General features: G+C 41.2%; 1 protein-coding gene across 2 annotated transcripts in view; it reads left to right on the top strand.

The window, feature by feature from the left end:
- Window positions 1-905: 905 nt before the first annotated feature.
- AEBP2 (AE binding protein 2) overlaps window positions 906-14,150 on the top strand; it is a 90,120-nt gene continuing 76,875 nt past the window's right edge. The window contains exon 1 of one of the 2 annotated variants that reach the window (XM_074938046.1): window positions 906-1,581. In XM_074938046.1, the coding sequence (XP_074794147.1) occupies window positions 1,037-1,581 (545 nt within the window). In that variant the 5' untranslated portion in view covers window positions 906-1,036. The remainder of the gene's footprint in view (window positions 1,582-14,150) is intronic. The other variant, XM_074938054.1, reaches the window with a different exon arrangement.

The raw sequence follows: 14,150 nt of genomic DNA, 5'->3' as shown, positions 1-14,150 counted from the left end.
TAGTGGTGTCTCCCCTAAAACACTTACTAATCAGGGGAAAGCTACGGTGCACATTTCAAGTTCACAGGGCCTCCTTTTATTCACAAAGAGCCTAACCTTTCAGAGTTTCAAAGAGAAGATTTGTACCATTTGCCGACAGAGAGGAAGGTCAAGCGGTATCTCCTCCGAGCCTACCCAAGTGGGCGTCGGGATGGATTAGGGTCTGCTATGAGTTAGCTAGTTTAAATCCCTCCGGCTCAGATTAGGGCTCACCCCCACTCGGGGTTCTTCAGCCCATAGGTCTCTTGAGTGTTATGCTCTGGCGGAAGCATCACCACCTTCTTTTGGCAGAGCTGTGCTGCCATCTTCCCAATGCCACGGGGCACCCCGCGTGCACACGGTGGGGCACAGGGAGTGCGGTGCTACGAGTGGGATGGATTTGCACAAGCACTCGAAGAAGTAAGAAAAGTTACTTCTCTGAGTGGGGCGGGAGTCTGGGGCGATTCGTTACCCGCCTCCGTGGCACGACACACCCTCCGTGCCTGCTCCCCGCCAGCGCCTGGAGGGGGCAGGGGAATGAGGGTCCCCGTTTGATCTGGAGGGGCCTGACTGGAAGAGTCAACAGTGCGAAGCCCGGAGCCCTGACTCCTGCCCCAACCACTGACGGCCTCCCAGCCTCGCGTCCCCCTCAGAGCTAGCAGCTGCCCCCGGCCTCCCACTGCCTCGCCTTCCCTCCCCGCCTCGCCTCGCCTCGCCTCAGAGCCGCCCCCCGCGCATTTGGTTCTGCCCATTCTCTCCCTCCCCGCCGCCCCCCCCGCGCGCATTTGGTTCTGCCCGCTCCCAAGCCGCCTCGTGTCCTCGATTCCCTTCCCCTCCCGGCGCCGTGGGCGCTAGCCTCCCAGCTCGGTGTTTTGTCCCCGGACGGGTTCCGTAGCGCGTGCAGCGGCCCCTCCCCTCTGCGGCTCGCTCGCTCGGCTGCGCGATTGTGCGGGCGAGAGGCGGCGGCGGCGGAGGGAGCGAGTGACACAGGAGGCAGCAGCAGCAGCTCGGCGGCGCCATGGCGGCCGCTCTCAGCGACATGGCGGAGCCGGAGGGGCTGTTTCCCGGCGAGGCGGCGGCGGCCGAGGAGGAGGAGGAGGCCGGGGTGGCGGCGGTGGCGGAGTCCGAGGCGCTGCTGCTGCTGAGCGGCGAGGCCGAGAGCATGTCGGAGCCGAGCCCGGAGAGCGCCAGCCAGGCCGGGGACGGGGAGGACGAGGAGGAGGAGGAGGAGGGCGGCGAGGAGAGCAGCCTGGTGGGGAGCAGCAGCACCAGCAGCGGCTGCTGCAGCGACGCGACCCGCTCGCCCAGCCCCGGCGGCAGCAGCGAGGCCGACGCTAAGGAGGAGCCCAAGGGCCCCCGGGGCAGTCAGGAGGACGGGCTGGGCCGCGGCGGCGGCAGCAGCAGCAGCAGCGTGTCCAGCGGCGGAGACGAAGGCTACGGCACCGGCGGAGGGGGCGGCAGCAGCGGCAGCAGTAGCTGCAGCGCCACGTCGGGGGGCCGGCGGGGCAGCCTGGAGATGTCCTCGGACGGGGAGCCCCTGAGCCGGATGGACTCGGAGGACAGGTCAGTGCGGCCCCCGCGCCTCGGCGGGCTGGGGCCGGCTACGGCCCTGCGGTCGCTTCCCGCTCAACCCGGTCGAGGATTGGGGGGTGGGGAGGGTGGGACGTCGGCCGTGCAGTTCTTCCCTCAGCCGGGGGAGGCCGCCAGGGAGGCTGGGGCAGATTCAGCCTTGAGAAGCCTCATGAGATGGGGGCCCTGAGACGCCATCTCCTGGGCCTCCTGCACACACCGGCCCTGGGAAATCACCACCCCCAGCCCAGAGACACACACCGCCCGCACACGGAGCCAGCCCCAACCCCAAACCACCGCCACCCACACTCCTCCTGCCCCCGGCCATCTCCCAGCCAGGGGCAGCTCGTGCAGGAAGAAGGGATGGGTGGGGATTGTCATTCCTAGAACCGAGAACAAGGGCTAAGAGCCACCAGGCGGGTTGTGTTTTCTTCGTGTACTTACCCAGCAGAAGGAAGAGAGGTCTCGATACTTTTATTTGCATATTGAGCTTTTGCATGGTTAGTGCTCTCTCCTGAATGAGTCTGCTCTTACCAGCCTTAATGAAAAAAAAGTCGCCGACTTCCGTACTTTCAGAAATCTACTTTGTCTTTAGGCCTTCATTTTCTTCCTGAAGGTTTTTTTTCCCCTAAAAAATCTGTCGTCAGGTGAGAGTGGAGTTCTTGAGGTATAGAAATCATTAACTGGCTGTTTTGAGAGCCACTCGATTTGGTTCCTTCTAGTTTGATGTGCAGGTCAGTATTTAAATAGTAAAGTTTAACGACTGTTTTCCTGGGATGCCAATGCCTCTTTTATAAAACAGTGTCAAGTGCCTTTGTACTTGTATTTTGTGTTAAAATGCAATCAGCATGACCTAAAGTTCAAAGATGAAGTGTTAAAGGGGTTGGTGTATTCTACCTATACCAGTGCAGGTGTTTGTGTATTACAGAGAGAACATAAAGAAGCAACCTGTCTGTAACTATAGAGGGGGGATTTTAGTTTATTTGACCAGTATAGGTTGCTATTTGGTATGTGGAAAGGCCTTGTTATGGACCAACCTTTTCTCTGACCATAAAATAGTTTTCTTTGTTTAAAACAAATACAGATTAATAATCAGTGTAGTTGACAGACAAGGTAGGTGAGGTAATATTGTTTATTGGGCCAACTTCTGTTGGTGTAGTTGTCATCTTTAAGATGTTTTGTAAGGATTAAAATTGAATAGAATATGTATATAATTGAATCCAATAAAAGATAAACATATGATTCCTATATATGAAATATTTCTTTTACACTAAGTTTTTAGTTAATTCCTTCTTGCAAATGAGCAATGAACTAAGTGTGCAGTAGTGAATATACTTACAAAATATTGTTTTTGATGTGATTCAAGCTGTTCAAAAACATGTGCTGTACCAAGTAACTCTCTTGTTTTTGTGTGCTAGCATTTAATTAACAATCAAACTAAATGATAGGACAAATAAATAGAATAAGAAATTATGTCAAATTATTTACTTGTCGCTTTACTCGTCCAACTCTATTCTAGATCTGGTTAATATTGAGTTTTAGAATGGCTTAAGGAATTCTGTAACTTCGATAATAAATGGTGCTTTGTGTTCTTAACAAATCTAATAGATCATTGCCCATTATGATTTTTACATAAATGTGTTTCTAGTTTTGCTTCCATTAAATGGAGAAATCTAGTTAATATATTCATGTAGAGGAACAAATGCCAAAAGAGTCAGGTTCTTAGTACCTTTTGAAAAATTACTTATTTAGGTTTGCAAATGGGCTGTTTTATCACTCCTAACATTGTATGGTAGTGTGGGAAGAAAAAAACTTTAATGTCTAGTTGGACAAAAAGTTTAAAATAGTCCATTCAGATATTGGAGAAATGTAACAGATGAGATTGATGTCAGTATATTTGAGTATCGACAACCCTGAATCAGTCCCCCTCCTCCCTCCCTCCAAATTATAGAATTGGCTTGAAAATCATGATGATTTAAAAAACTATACATTTGGGGTGCTTTGTATTTGCCAACTGTATCATGTGCCTTTAGTGTGCACTGGGATCATGTTTTCATACCTTTCTCCACTGTTGAGTGCTAAAAACTTCTTTTAAATGAAATGACATGAAATCTGGGAGCTGGCGCTTTAAAAAGAACACCAGAAATTGCTAGACGTTGCAATAAAATTGTGAGGATTGGCAATACTGATTTTTTTTTCGTATTTTAATCTAATATAAACCCCTTCATGTGTTCGAGTTACTAACTCAGGGTCTTATAGATACTGGAACACAGATGGGAGCTAGGTAGCAGGGTAAGAGTGAGACTCAACCCAGGTAATTAGCTGGGTTAGGGGAGTAGTGGAAAGAAATGGTGGAGTTTCTCTTTTGTGTTTTATTTGCTGTATAATAGAATTCATCGTTTTCCTCTACCCTTCCTATGTTCATGCTTCGCAAGAAAGTTTGAAAACTTTTTTTTTTTTGGATCCATGCCTTGTTACGTGTTTGCCTCTAGATTGTAGTATTAATGATGTCTACATGGGAATACACCTTAAAATTATTTGGAAAGTGCAACTATAGCATCCTGCTTATTGACTGGTGTATCTTGTAGAGAACTTTACACCAGTGCTCTGTGATCTTCACTGACTACCTGTTGATTTCTGAGTGAACGTTACACCCATGCTCTGTGATCTTCACTGACTACCTGTTAATTCTGAGTGAAGGCTAATGTTTTGGTTTTCACCTATGATGCTCTGAGGGGCTTGAATTAATAGCCCCCTTGTTTAAAGGAGGAAGAGGTTAGTGGAAGGGCATTGTTGGTGAGGGATCCTTTGCTAAGATCTGCCACAGCCTAGGTCTGGTAACATTAAGATTACCATTCAAGGCTTGTTTTCCCATACTTTTTCTCCGAAGGTTTGAATGGGTGCGAGGGAGTTGTGAGAGGGTCAGAATTTCAGGTGAGTGTTAGCATTCTGATTAGTTCAACGTGTCTGGATTTTATTACTGTTGTCTACAATAATAGAAAAATGCCCAAATAGTTGCTTTGTGTACCTTTTGGCAGAGAACAATTGTATGTGCTAGTATGAAAGTATTCTAAAATAATCTCTAATATATGGATGGTCTTAGTTAAGATTTTCATATTTAACTGAAATCTTTCTCCTTCTAAGAAGCAGTAAGTACATAGTTTATTTATAGAATATGTTTCCAGGATTGTCACCTGTCTGTATGTCATGCTGAAGCCTGGAATATCTGAGGCAGTGTAAAGAAATGGAAACACTTACATGCATGGTTTGCGACCCTTTTTTTCAGAATATCACCACATTCAATTACTGCTGAGATTCACCATATGCTACCATCCAGATTCTAAGTTTTCAGTCATTTTCACTTTATGAATTACGCCTGTATGACAGCAAAGCATGTATCTCTGAGTCTAAGACTGTTGTGATATCTGTGGTAACTCAGCCAATCACCACCCTCATTCTACAGCTAATTTGCATGGAGCAATTTCGTTGGCTGCATGAGGGCGGCTGCATGGTGGATTACTTGGACCAACTGCCACATCCATGTAACACAAAATACTCCAAACACATATAGTCCCTCACCTGCACAACTCTCCCAGTACAGTAACTCACAGTAAGCCCAAACACAACCCCTTACCACAACAAGTACCCCTCATTTGCCACCTGCACAAATCAACACAGAATCTTCCAGCACAAAACACACACTCTAGCCTACCCTGACTTATGCTTACCATTAACTTGAGCAGCAAATCAAGGTCATCACAAATAGATTATTCATCTATTATTACTGATTTTCATACTTGATGAAACCCTGAGGGTCAAAATTTTTTATTTCCACAGCAAAAGCCAGAAAATTTTAAATGTTAGAAATACTGTGTAGAAAATAGACACTTTGACATTGAGGCTGAATTTGACTCAAAGGATTTTACCCATTTACTCCCAAATGGGAAATCTTGTCCTGAAAGTAACTCATATGCACCGCTTCGTTTCTTAGAAAAATAGGCCTGTTTATCCAATTAATAAATTGCCATGTATGAGAACTTTTTTCATCTTTAAAGTATTTCTAGTGGTTGACTTTCAGTGCCACTAATGTTTGAGAAGTTGTAGGTCAACACTGACTTGCTGATATCAATCTTAAAAAAACATCTTAAGCTGATACTCCTAAAGGATGAAATAGATATAGACAGCTAGTAAATGAGTCACCCTGGGTATGTCTTCGCTGCAGAGTTAAATTGGGCTTTTACTTGGTTGTTGTCCCTAACCTCACTCCTATCCCCCCACACAGACTTCTGACCTTAGTTTGGTTCTGTCAGCTAGTTGGCTTGTCTGGGGCATTCAGTCGGACTGATATCCCATTTCAGTGAAGATGCAGGCCAAACCATTCAGGAGCTGATTGTCCTCCAGTGCCTCCTACAATTTCCCTGTGTACACAGAAGGACACACAAGTTCTCCCACAATTCACTTCAAAAGATTGAGTGACTCAGCTTAGTGCAGTACAAAGAACCGTGGGATATGCCTGCAGAAGTACAAGCAGCACTCATGGGTGAGGACAGCACTAGTGTGTACCCAGTAACTTGGGTATGACTGTGGAGTGTGGCTACTCATACCCAGGTGCTTACACTAGAGTGCTGATTACCCAGGTTAACTCTGGGGCAAAGACATACTTCACAGTATTCTGAGGGTAGCAGGGAAGGTGATTTTTAGACAAATGCATTTCAGAAATTATTTTTCAAGGGTTAACTTTTAAACCTTAGATTAAATTGTTCCTTCCTAAATTTTTACTTTCAAAATGAGAATGTGGTAGCACTAGAAATGAAAATCTTGATTTCCTTATTTTGTCTGATTTGAAATGGGGATCTCCTTAATCTTTAGTTGTGTGTGCGCTGCCTTTTTTTTTTTTTTTTGGTTAGCTCATTAGACCTCCTAAATGCCTAGTGTCAAGATTGCCCATGTTTGACCTACTTTTTTTTAAACTGTGAGTTGTAAAACTTAGTCATCTTCTAAATTGACTACTTTGGAGTGACATTTGTGACCGTATTATGAATTATAAGAGTGACATTTATGAAGGCGGAACAGCAATCTAAAATACAATAAAAAGGCAGGAGGTACTAGTGCAGATGCTTCATTTCTGTGATGTGTTCATGTGACCAGATTGCAAAATGCTTCAGGCCTCTTTTTAGGTATGCATTCTCATTTGTGAAGGCTGCACATCCTATCCAGGAAGTGAAGATCATCCATTTTGCACCTACAACAGGGTGCTTAAGCAGATGGAATTTAATAGAATTTGTTCTAGTTCTTACGTAATACTGACAAACCACGGTTGACAATTGGCTATACAAGCTGTTATTTACCGTTCAAGGATTCTGCTGAAAATAACTTTTACCATTGGCTCTTTAAAGGGTGTTCCTGACACCTTTTTGCAGTTGCTTTGAGATTCAAAAGTAATACATGGAACGGGAAAAATAAAGTCTAAGTTCTTGTTCCCATAATGTTATGTTCAGTCTTTATGTCACTGGAAAAAATGTTTATTGGAAGATCAAACTGCCCAGATGTTTTATAGGAAGGCTAGTAACATCCCTTGCTGTAAAATCTGCTGCTAGTTTTAATTAAGCATGGATAACATAAAGGCTTTTTCTGGACTAGTTGAAAGAACATGATCACCTGTACTGAACGTTAATATAGGATTATTGCAGGGATATCTAAAAATTATCTAGAATCTGAGTTTAGTACTCTTGCCATCCAATGAAACAAATGAGTGATATCATTAATTTTACATAAATTGTATAATTCACACACACACAGTTGGGATTCATGATAAAAATACTGGCCTTCATTTCCAGTTTTTAATCACACACCTACAAACTAAATTTGTTAGATACTCCAGGGGGTTAAAGATTTTTAAATATTTTTGAATTTTCAGATATCTCAAACTGCTTCCTTTTGAACTTTCAGTGGGCTTAGTCGTTAATGTCAAGTGCTTTTGTCATGTATATCTAGAATATAAGCGGCATGTTCAAAGAAATTGTTTAGAAAGAATGTTATAAAAACATTCTGTATTTCACTTGTTAGTTTACAGTGCACAGAGATGTAGTGTTCTAAATTCTCAGCAGCAAGTTATGACTTTATAAAACTGGAAAATACGTCCCATTTCATGAAATTGGTGTAAAGCATCCTGCCACTTCCTACTCAAGACTTCGATGGCCAGTTCTTGCTTAGCTTTTCTTTTATGCCGATGGGATGCAAAAAGATGTGTCCTGAGACTTGTAATTTCAAAGTTTAATTTTCTATATAGGACTCTTTGTGCTAGCATTTAAGATCCTATGGGTATGTTTACACAGGGATAAAACACCTGTGGCTGTCTGGGTGTGGGCTTGTGGGGCTCAGGCTCCAGGGCTAAAAAGTCAATGTGTAGCTGCTTGGGCTGGAGCCTAAACTCTGGGACCTTCTACCCTCCCAGGGTCCCAGAGCGGGGGCGGTTGGATGGGGTAGAGGTTCTGGGGCGGTCCGGGAACAGGGGGGGTTGGATAGGGTGTGGGAATCCCAGGCTGCCTGTCGGGGGCAGGGGTGTGGATAGGTCGGGGCAGTCAGGGTATAGGGAGCAGGGTGGGGGGTTGGATGCGGGTGGGATCCAGTGGGGGTCGGTTTGGGGAGGGAGATTCCAGGAGGGGGCAGTCGGGGGATGGAAAGTGGGAGGGGGCAAATGGGCGGGGGCCAGGCTGTTTGGGGGGCACAGCCTTCCCTACCTGGCCCTCCATACAGTTTCGCACCCCGATGTGGCCCTCAGGCCAAAAAGTTTGCCCACCCTGATCTAAACAGTGATTTTTAGCTACATGAGCCTGAGCCTTGTGAGCCAGGTTTAGCTGACATAGCCTACCTGCGGCTGTGCCATGGGTCGTTTATCCCGTGGCACATGTAGCCGTACCCTAAATCTTTTTCTGAACTTTATCGTTTGGTTAGTTTCACTGGGCAACTTTTCCAACTGTAAGTTCTGAACGGCATATGTAAAAATACCCTGTGTATTGGTAATGAAATGGAATCCATGCTGACCGAGTTTGGCTGCCAGATGTGTTGTCAGCCTATTGAATGTTGTCCAACACTTGACTGTCTAAATACTGTGGTTGATACAAAGGGGGCCAAGACTATTTAGGAAGCTTGTTCGGGTATTAGCCATTTTAAAAAATCCAAATTACTGGCAGTTACCATGAATTTCCTTTATAACTTGGATATATTTAGCCAAATAAGGACATGAGGTAATGGATCTGTGATTAATGTTACCGTCCCAAGACCGAGGGCTTGGTTATCTGTTGCTCTTTTTAGTCTACTCCTGTGGTGTAAAGGGGGCTTAAACACAGTGGGGCAGATCCTTAGCTGGTGTACATTGTCATAGGGATCATTGAAGTGGATTTTCTCTCTATTGTAGAGTTGCTAGACTGTATCTGCACTGGCTACCCGGACACAGAGGCCAGGCCGTGTGTGTGTTGAAATGAGGGAGCATTCCAAGAGAAAAGAAGAGGTGGGATCAGAGTGCACTAGACACTGGTTATTCTATGCTTCACACAGCCCACAGAATATATTTAATTCATGAATTAATTTTCTTGATTTTCTTTAAGATGTACCTATTGCTTTATACAATTTTTGGCTCTTTTAAAAGGGAACAAGGAAAGGAAATGTCAAAGTGGACAAGCAATTGTACAAAAAAAGTGTGATATGTTAATTGGGCTGCCGTGGAAACTTGTAATAAAAATTTGAAGATTTTGTAACTTTCAGATAAATTTAGCTATAGTGATCTAGTCAGTCTCTCAGTTCTAGAAATTGATCAAATAATCACTTGTCAGAAACGCAGACTAAGAAGTTTTCAGAAAACTAAAATTGAAATCTAGATGCATTATAATGTATAAAAATAAGTACTGAGCAATAATAATTAACTATTAGTGATTGGTATTCAAGAATTGTAAATTCAAAAAAATCTAATAGCTTAAGGCCTCAAAAACGTAAAACTTTGCTTATCTTTGTGCACTATGAGAGCAGAAAAGTTAAGCATTTTTCTGTTGAAATATCTTACTTTTGTCAAGTATTAGCAAATTTCTGTGTTACTTTATATGTTCAGTTATGGCCTGAAAGATTTGTGTGAAGAGTTGCAGGATGGATTTGATTTAAATCAAATAGATTTAAATCATGATTTAACTCACTAGTCAGGAAGACTTGATTTAATCATGGATTTCTACATAAAAGTACATTTTTGTTGGTTGTTATAACCTTAATACATATTCTTCACAACTCAGAGATAGATGTAGGTTTCATTTTTAAAGTGATTTATTTTGAAAACTTTTCAGAGTAGTTTTACAGCTATATCAGAAAACGAATGATTGTTTGGTTATTTCGTTTACCAAAGGTAATTGAAGCAGATATTTATGAAGTCATTGGGAGGTGAACTATCTCCAATTCAACAGGTTAATCATTAATATTTGGAGGATTTTCTTCCCATGCTGTATTAGGAGGAGAACATCACCAGACGGACATTTAAATTGTTTTATTTAACTAAAACAGAAACGTTATGTATTCTGGATTTTTTTCTTCTACAGCAAACAACATAATATTTTAACAAAACAAGCATAGGAATTTTTTAATTTAAACATTCAAGTTTTTTAAAATCAGGGTTTTTGTTAAAATTGTTTTAACTAAAATAGTTAAATGAAATATGTCAGCCAGATCAACATGAGAAACTTAAAATATTGGCTTCTGCAGGTAACTCGCTCATCTTCACCTTCGTTTGACTGTTCATAATCTGGAAAAGAAAAACAAGCTTTCCTGCTTTTTCAGGTCCCAAATGATTTCTCAATTTGGAATGAATTAGTCCAAAGGAAGAAAATATTATTTCTACACTGGCAGAGGACGCTACTGCTGTTAAGTGAGATTATCGCTTCAACAGTCTCTGAATCCAAGTGCTTAAGTGACTTCCACCAGTTTGCTGATGGTGACTTTCTTTAAAACATCTTCAGCAAACACATTTCTCCAATTGTTCTTATTCCCAAACTGGGTCTCTTTTACGGCATGCTTCCATTATAGGTTTTCCCTTCTAGTGAGAGAATGGTATGGTAGATCTGAAATCAATGAAGCCTACACTCAGAAAGACCTCAAGCCTTCTGGAATATGCTGCTCAAATAGTTTCACTTTTGTTTCTACTGCCTGTCCCTCCCTTCTCGCATTTATCTCCAGACTTCTTCTCCTTGTCCAAATCTATTCCACCCCCAACAATCTTCTGTTCATTGAACTTTTTGAAACTTTACACTTTTAGAGAGAGGTAAGGCATTGACTCTGTGTACACAAATTTGCAAGGTGACAAATAGGGTTGAGGTCTGTTATTTCTCACCTTTTATATATTATTTATTTAAAAACATTTTTGCTGTTAATAAGGATGTTCTCTCTGGAGAGAGAAATCCACAGTTTAAGAACTGCAAGACTAAGCATCTCTGATGGTATCTTCTAGACTGAGCACTGAGTCCCATTGGGTAGGTAGAAAGATTAACCTAAATAAGCTATACAGAAGCCCCTGGAATCCCATAAGATTGGGTCCCTAATCCATGAACTGTTGGAACTCATTTACAAAACTTTTCTTAACATTACATGAATATATTGTCTCATACTATAGAATTAGAATTTATAATCCCTATTCCATGATGAGACATTATAGCTCAAAGAGATATCTTAATTAAAACTATCTTCAGATAGGTTTTTTCCTCAAAGAGCATTTTATCAAAAAAATCTGATTTAAATAAAAATAATCTGATTTTTTTTAAAATCATTGATTTTTATTCACCCTGAAGAGTTGTACTTAATGTGTGCAGTGCCTAGTGCAATGGGGATCTGACCTCAGTTGTGGCCCCTAGGTGCCACTGAACTACAAATAATTAATAATTCACACAGTGCAATAGTTTAAAGTTTTATCAATAATTTCCCTTTTTTAAATCAGATTGGTACTTTAGGAATAGCAATTACATACCTACCACTGGAATAGGCACATACTGTAGTTATCTATTAAAAGGATACAGTAGAACCTCAGAGCTAGAAACACCTTGGGAATGGAGGTTGTTCATAACCCTGGTATGAACTCTGAACAAAACATTATGGTTGTTTTTTCAAAAGTTTACTGCTGAACATGAAGTTAGTACAGCCTTGAAACTTTACTATGCAGAAGAAAAATGGTGCTTTTCCTTTATTTTTTTAGTAGTTTACATTTAACGCAGTATTGTACTGCATTTGCTTTTTTTCTCCTCTCCTGCTGCTGCCTGATTGTGTACTTCCAGTTCCACAGGAAGTGTGTGGTTGACTGGTCAGTTCGTAACTCTGGTGTTCATAACTTTGAGGTTCTACTGTACCATCAGCTCCTGTCTTTGTTTTTTTGCCTACTTTTAAATGACACTTAAGAGACTATAGCTGAAAGATTAGAGAGAATATTGGTTTTCTTTGTGCATTTGGCAGCACTTTGCATATAGTCAGTGTAATGGCTTTTCCTGTTTAGTGTGTTTCCTCAGTTTTGTGGATCTTACATACAGCAACAGGGAAGAATACTGAAACCACAGAAGTTTGCAGGAATACTCAAGTAGGTGTAGTACCTGAAACTATTTTAAACTTTTCTTATATTGACTGTTCTTCATGTTGATGGTGTCCGTTTAAATAGAAATAATGGTTTCTTAAATATTTGATTTCTAGAATGCCAATACTGTTCAAATGTAGAATAATTTGTTGTTTCCACAACATGTTAATTGTCTGAATAAAACTATACACATTTAGCTCTTTAATCTTTCCTCTTAAATTCAGTCTCCTCCAAAAACCCCTGGCCATTTGTTTCTGTTCCCTGAACTCCCAGGAAAATAGGCAAGTTGAAGGTAATGTAAACCTCAAATTCATGAAAAGAAAAGGAGTACTTGTGGCACCTTAGAGACTAACCAATTTATTTGAGCATGAGCTTTCGTGAGCTACAGCTCACTTCATCGGATGCATACTGTCGTCGTCTTCTATTTGGTCTTCTGCAGTTTCCACAGTATGCATCCGATGAAGTGAGCTGTAGCTCACAAAAGCTCATGCTCAAATTGGTTAGTCTCTAAGGTGCCACAAGTACTCCTTTTCTTTTTGCGAATACAGACTAACACGGCTGTTACTCTGAAACCTCTCAAATTCATGGTGTCTTTGCGCCAGAGCCATCTACAGACACTTTTCTTGATCCATGTGATAATTTTGCGTATGTTGGCCAAAACTGTGGTCAGAGTGGGAAAAACTGATTATTTGAAAATATATATAAAATATAAAGGATTTTTTTATTTAAAGTGAATACAGGTTTATTTAGGAAAAAAACTATTTAAAATTAAATTTGAAACCCACAGTCTTTAAGGCCTAAACTTCTTATAATCTACTGAAATCATTTAAACCAAATACAAAAAATATTTAGTACATGTTTTCTGCTAAGTTTAAAGAATATCCTACCACTGAACTGGTAGAAGTCACTGGCTGAGCACCTGGAACCAGAGTTTGCTGAAGTGCTAAATCAGTTTTGACAGCAGTAATTTCTTCTGCAGGTGCAGAGAGAATGTTTTCTTCATTTTAGCATTCAACTAGTTAAGTTCAATGACCGGTGCTTAAGAAACAAGTTTGAGGTTGAAAAGGCAAGAAAGCGTGTTTTCCTCTTTCAATTTATGAATAAAATCTAGGTATGAGAGAATCAGATCTACTGGTTCTAAAATCTTGTAGGACGTGTCCAGAAAAAATTAGTTCTCTTCATAACTACAGATAATACTTCCTTTGTTTCATAAATCAGTAACTTTTAAATGCAAAACATGCTCTGATAAACTTTTTTCTTATGTATCTAACACATTTAAGTAGTTTTATTCAATAAAAAATTAAAATGCTGTTTGTCCTTTTTAATTGAATTTCCATGCAGATGAGCTTGACATAAACTTTTACTTGTGATTTAAGTATCATCTAGTAAATAAGAAATGCATCATTCACCATTTTCTAACATAATAAAAAAAGTAAGAATCTGAATAAATGTAAGTTAAGCGGTATAATTGCTTAAATTTGTTGAGGCATAGTCTAATTAAGAAAAAGAAGCACCAAATTTAGTGTGAGGGCTGTATTTAGTTTTTATCGTGTTTTAATAACAAAAGAGGATCAGCCTTTTTTACCTTTTTTTTTTTTTTTTTTTAGGAAAGTAAAAAGTTTTAATGCAAAACATGATTAAAATAGATGATCTAAGTCAAGGTTTTCCTACTTGCTAATTTAAATAATGATTAAACTTGGTAATTTAAATCACTCTGATTTAAATCCAGCCACTGTGACTCCATTATTGTGTGTGTGTGCGTGCGCGCACGTGTGACATTGCATGCTTGTTTAACTTGCTCTGCATTCTTGCTGCTGAATCTGTTTCACTATAACTGCTTTCCTGGTTTCTCTTTCCTGTTAATTTATTATTTGCATTACAGTAACACCTTGGGACCCCAAACAAGATCAGGGTCCCACTGTGTTATCTGCTCTACAAACTCATAATAAGAGTTCTTGCTTCGAAGATCTTA

This window comes from Natator depressus, chromosome 1, assembly GCF_965152275.1.
Source record: "Natator depressus isolate rNatDep1 chromosome 1, rNatDep2.hap1, whole genome shotgun sequence".
Taxonomy (NCBI): domain Eukaryota; kingdom Metazoa; phylum Chordata; order Testudines; family Cheloniidae; genus Natator; species Natator depressus.
This window is presented reverse-complemented; position numbering and strand designations above follow the sequence as displayed.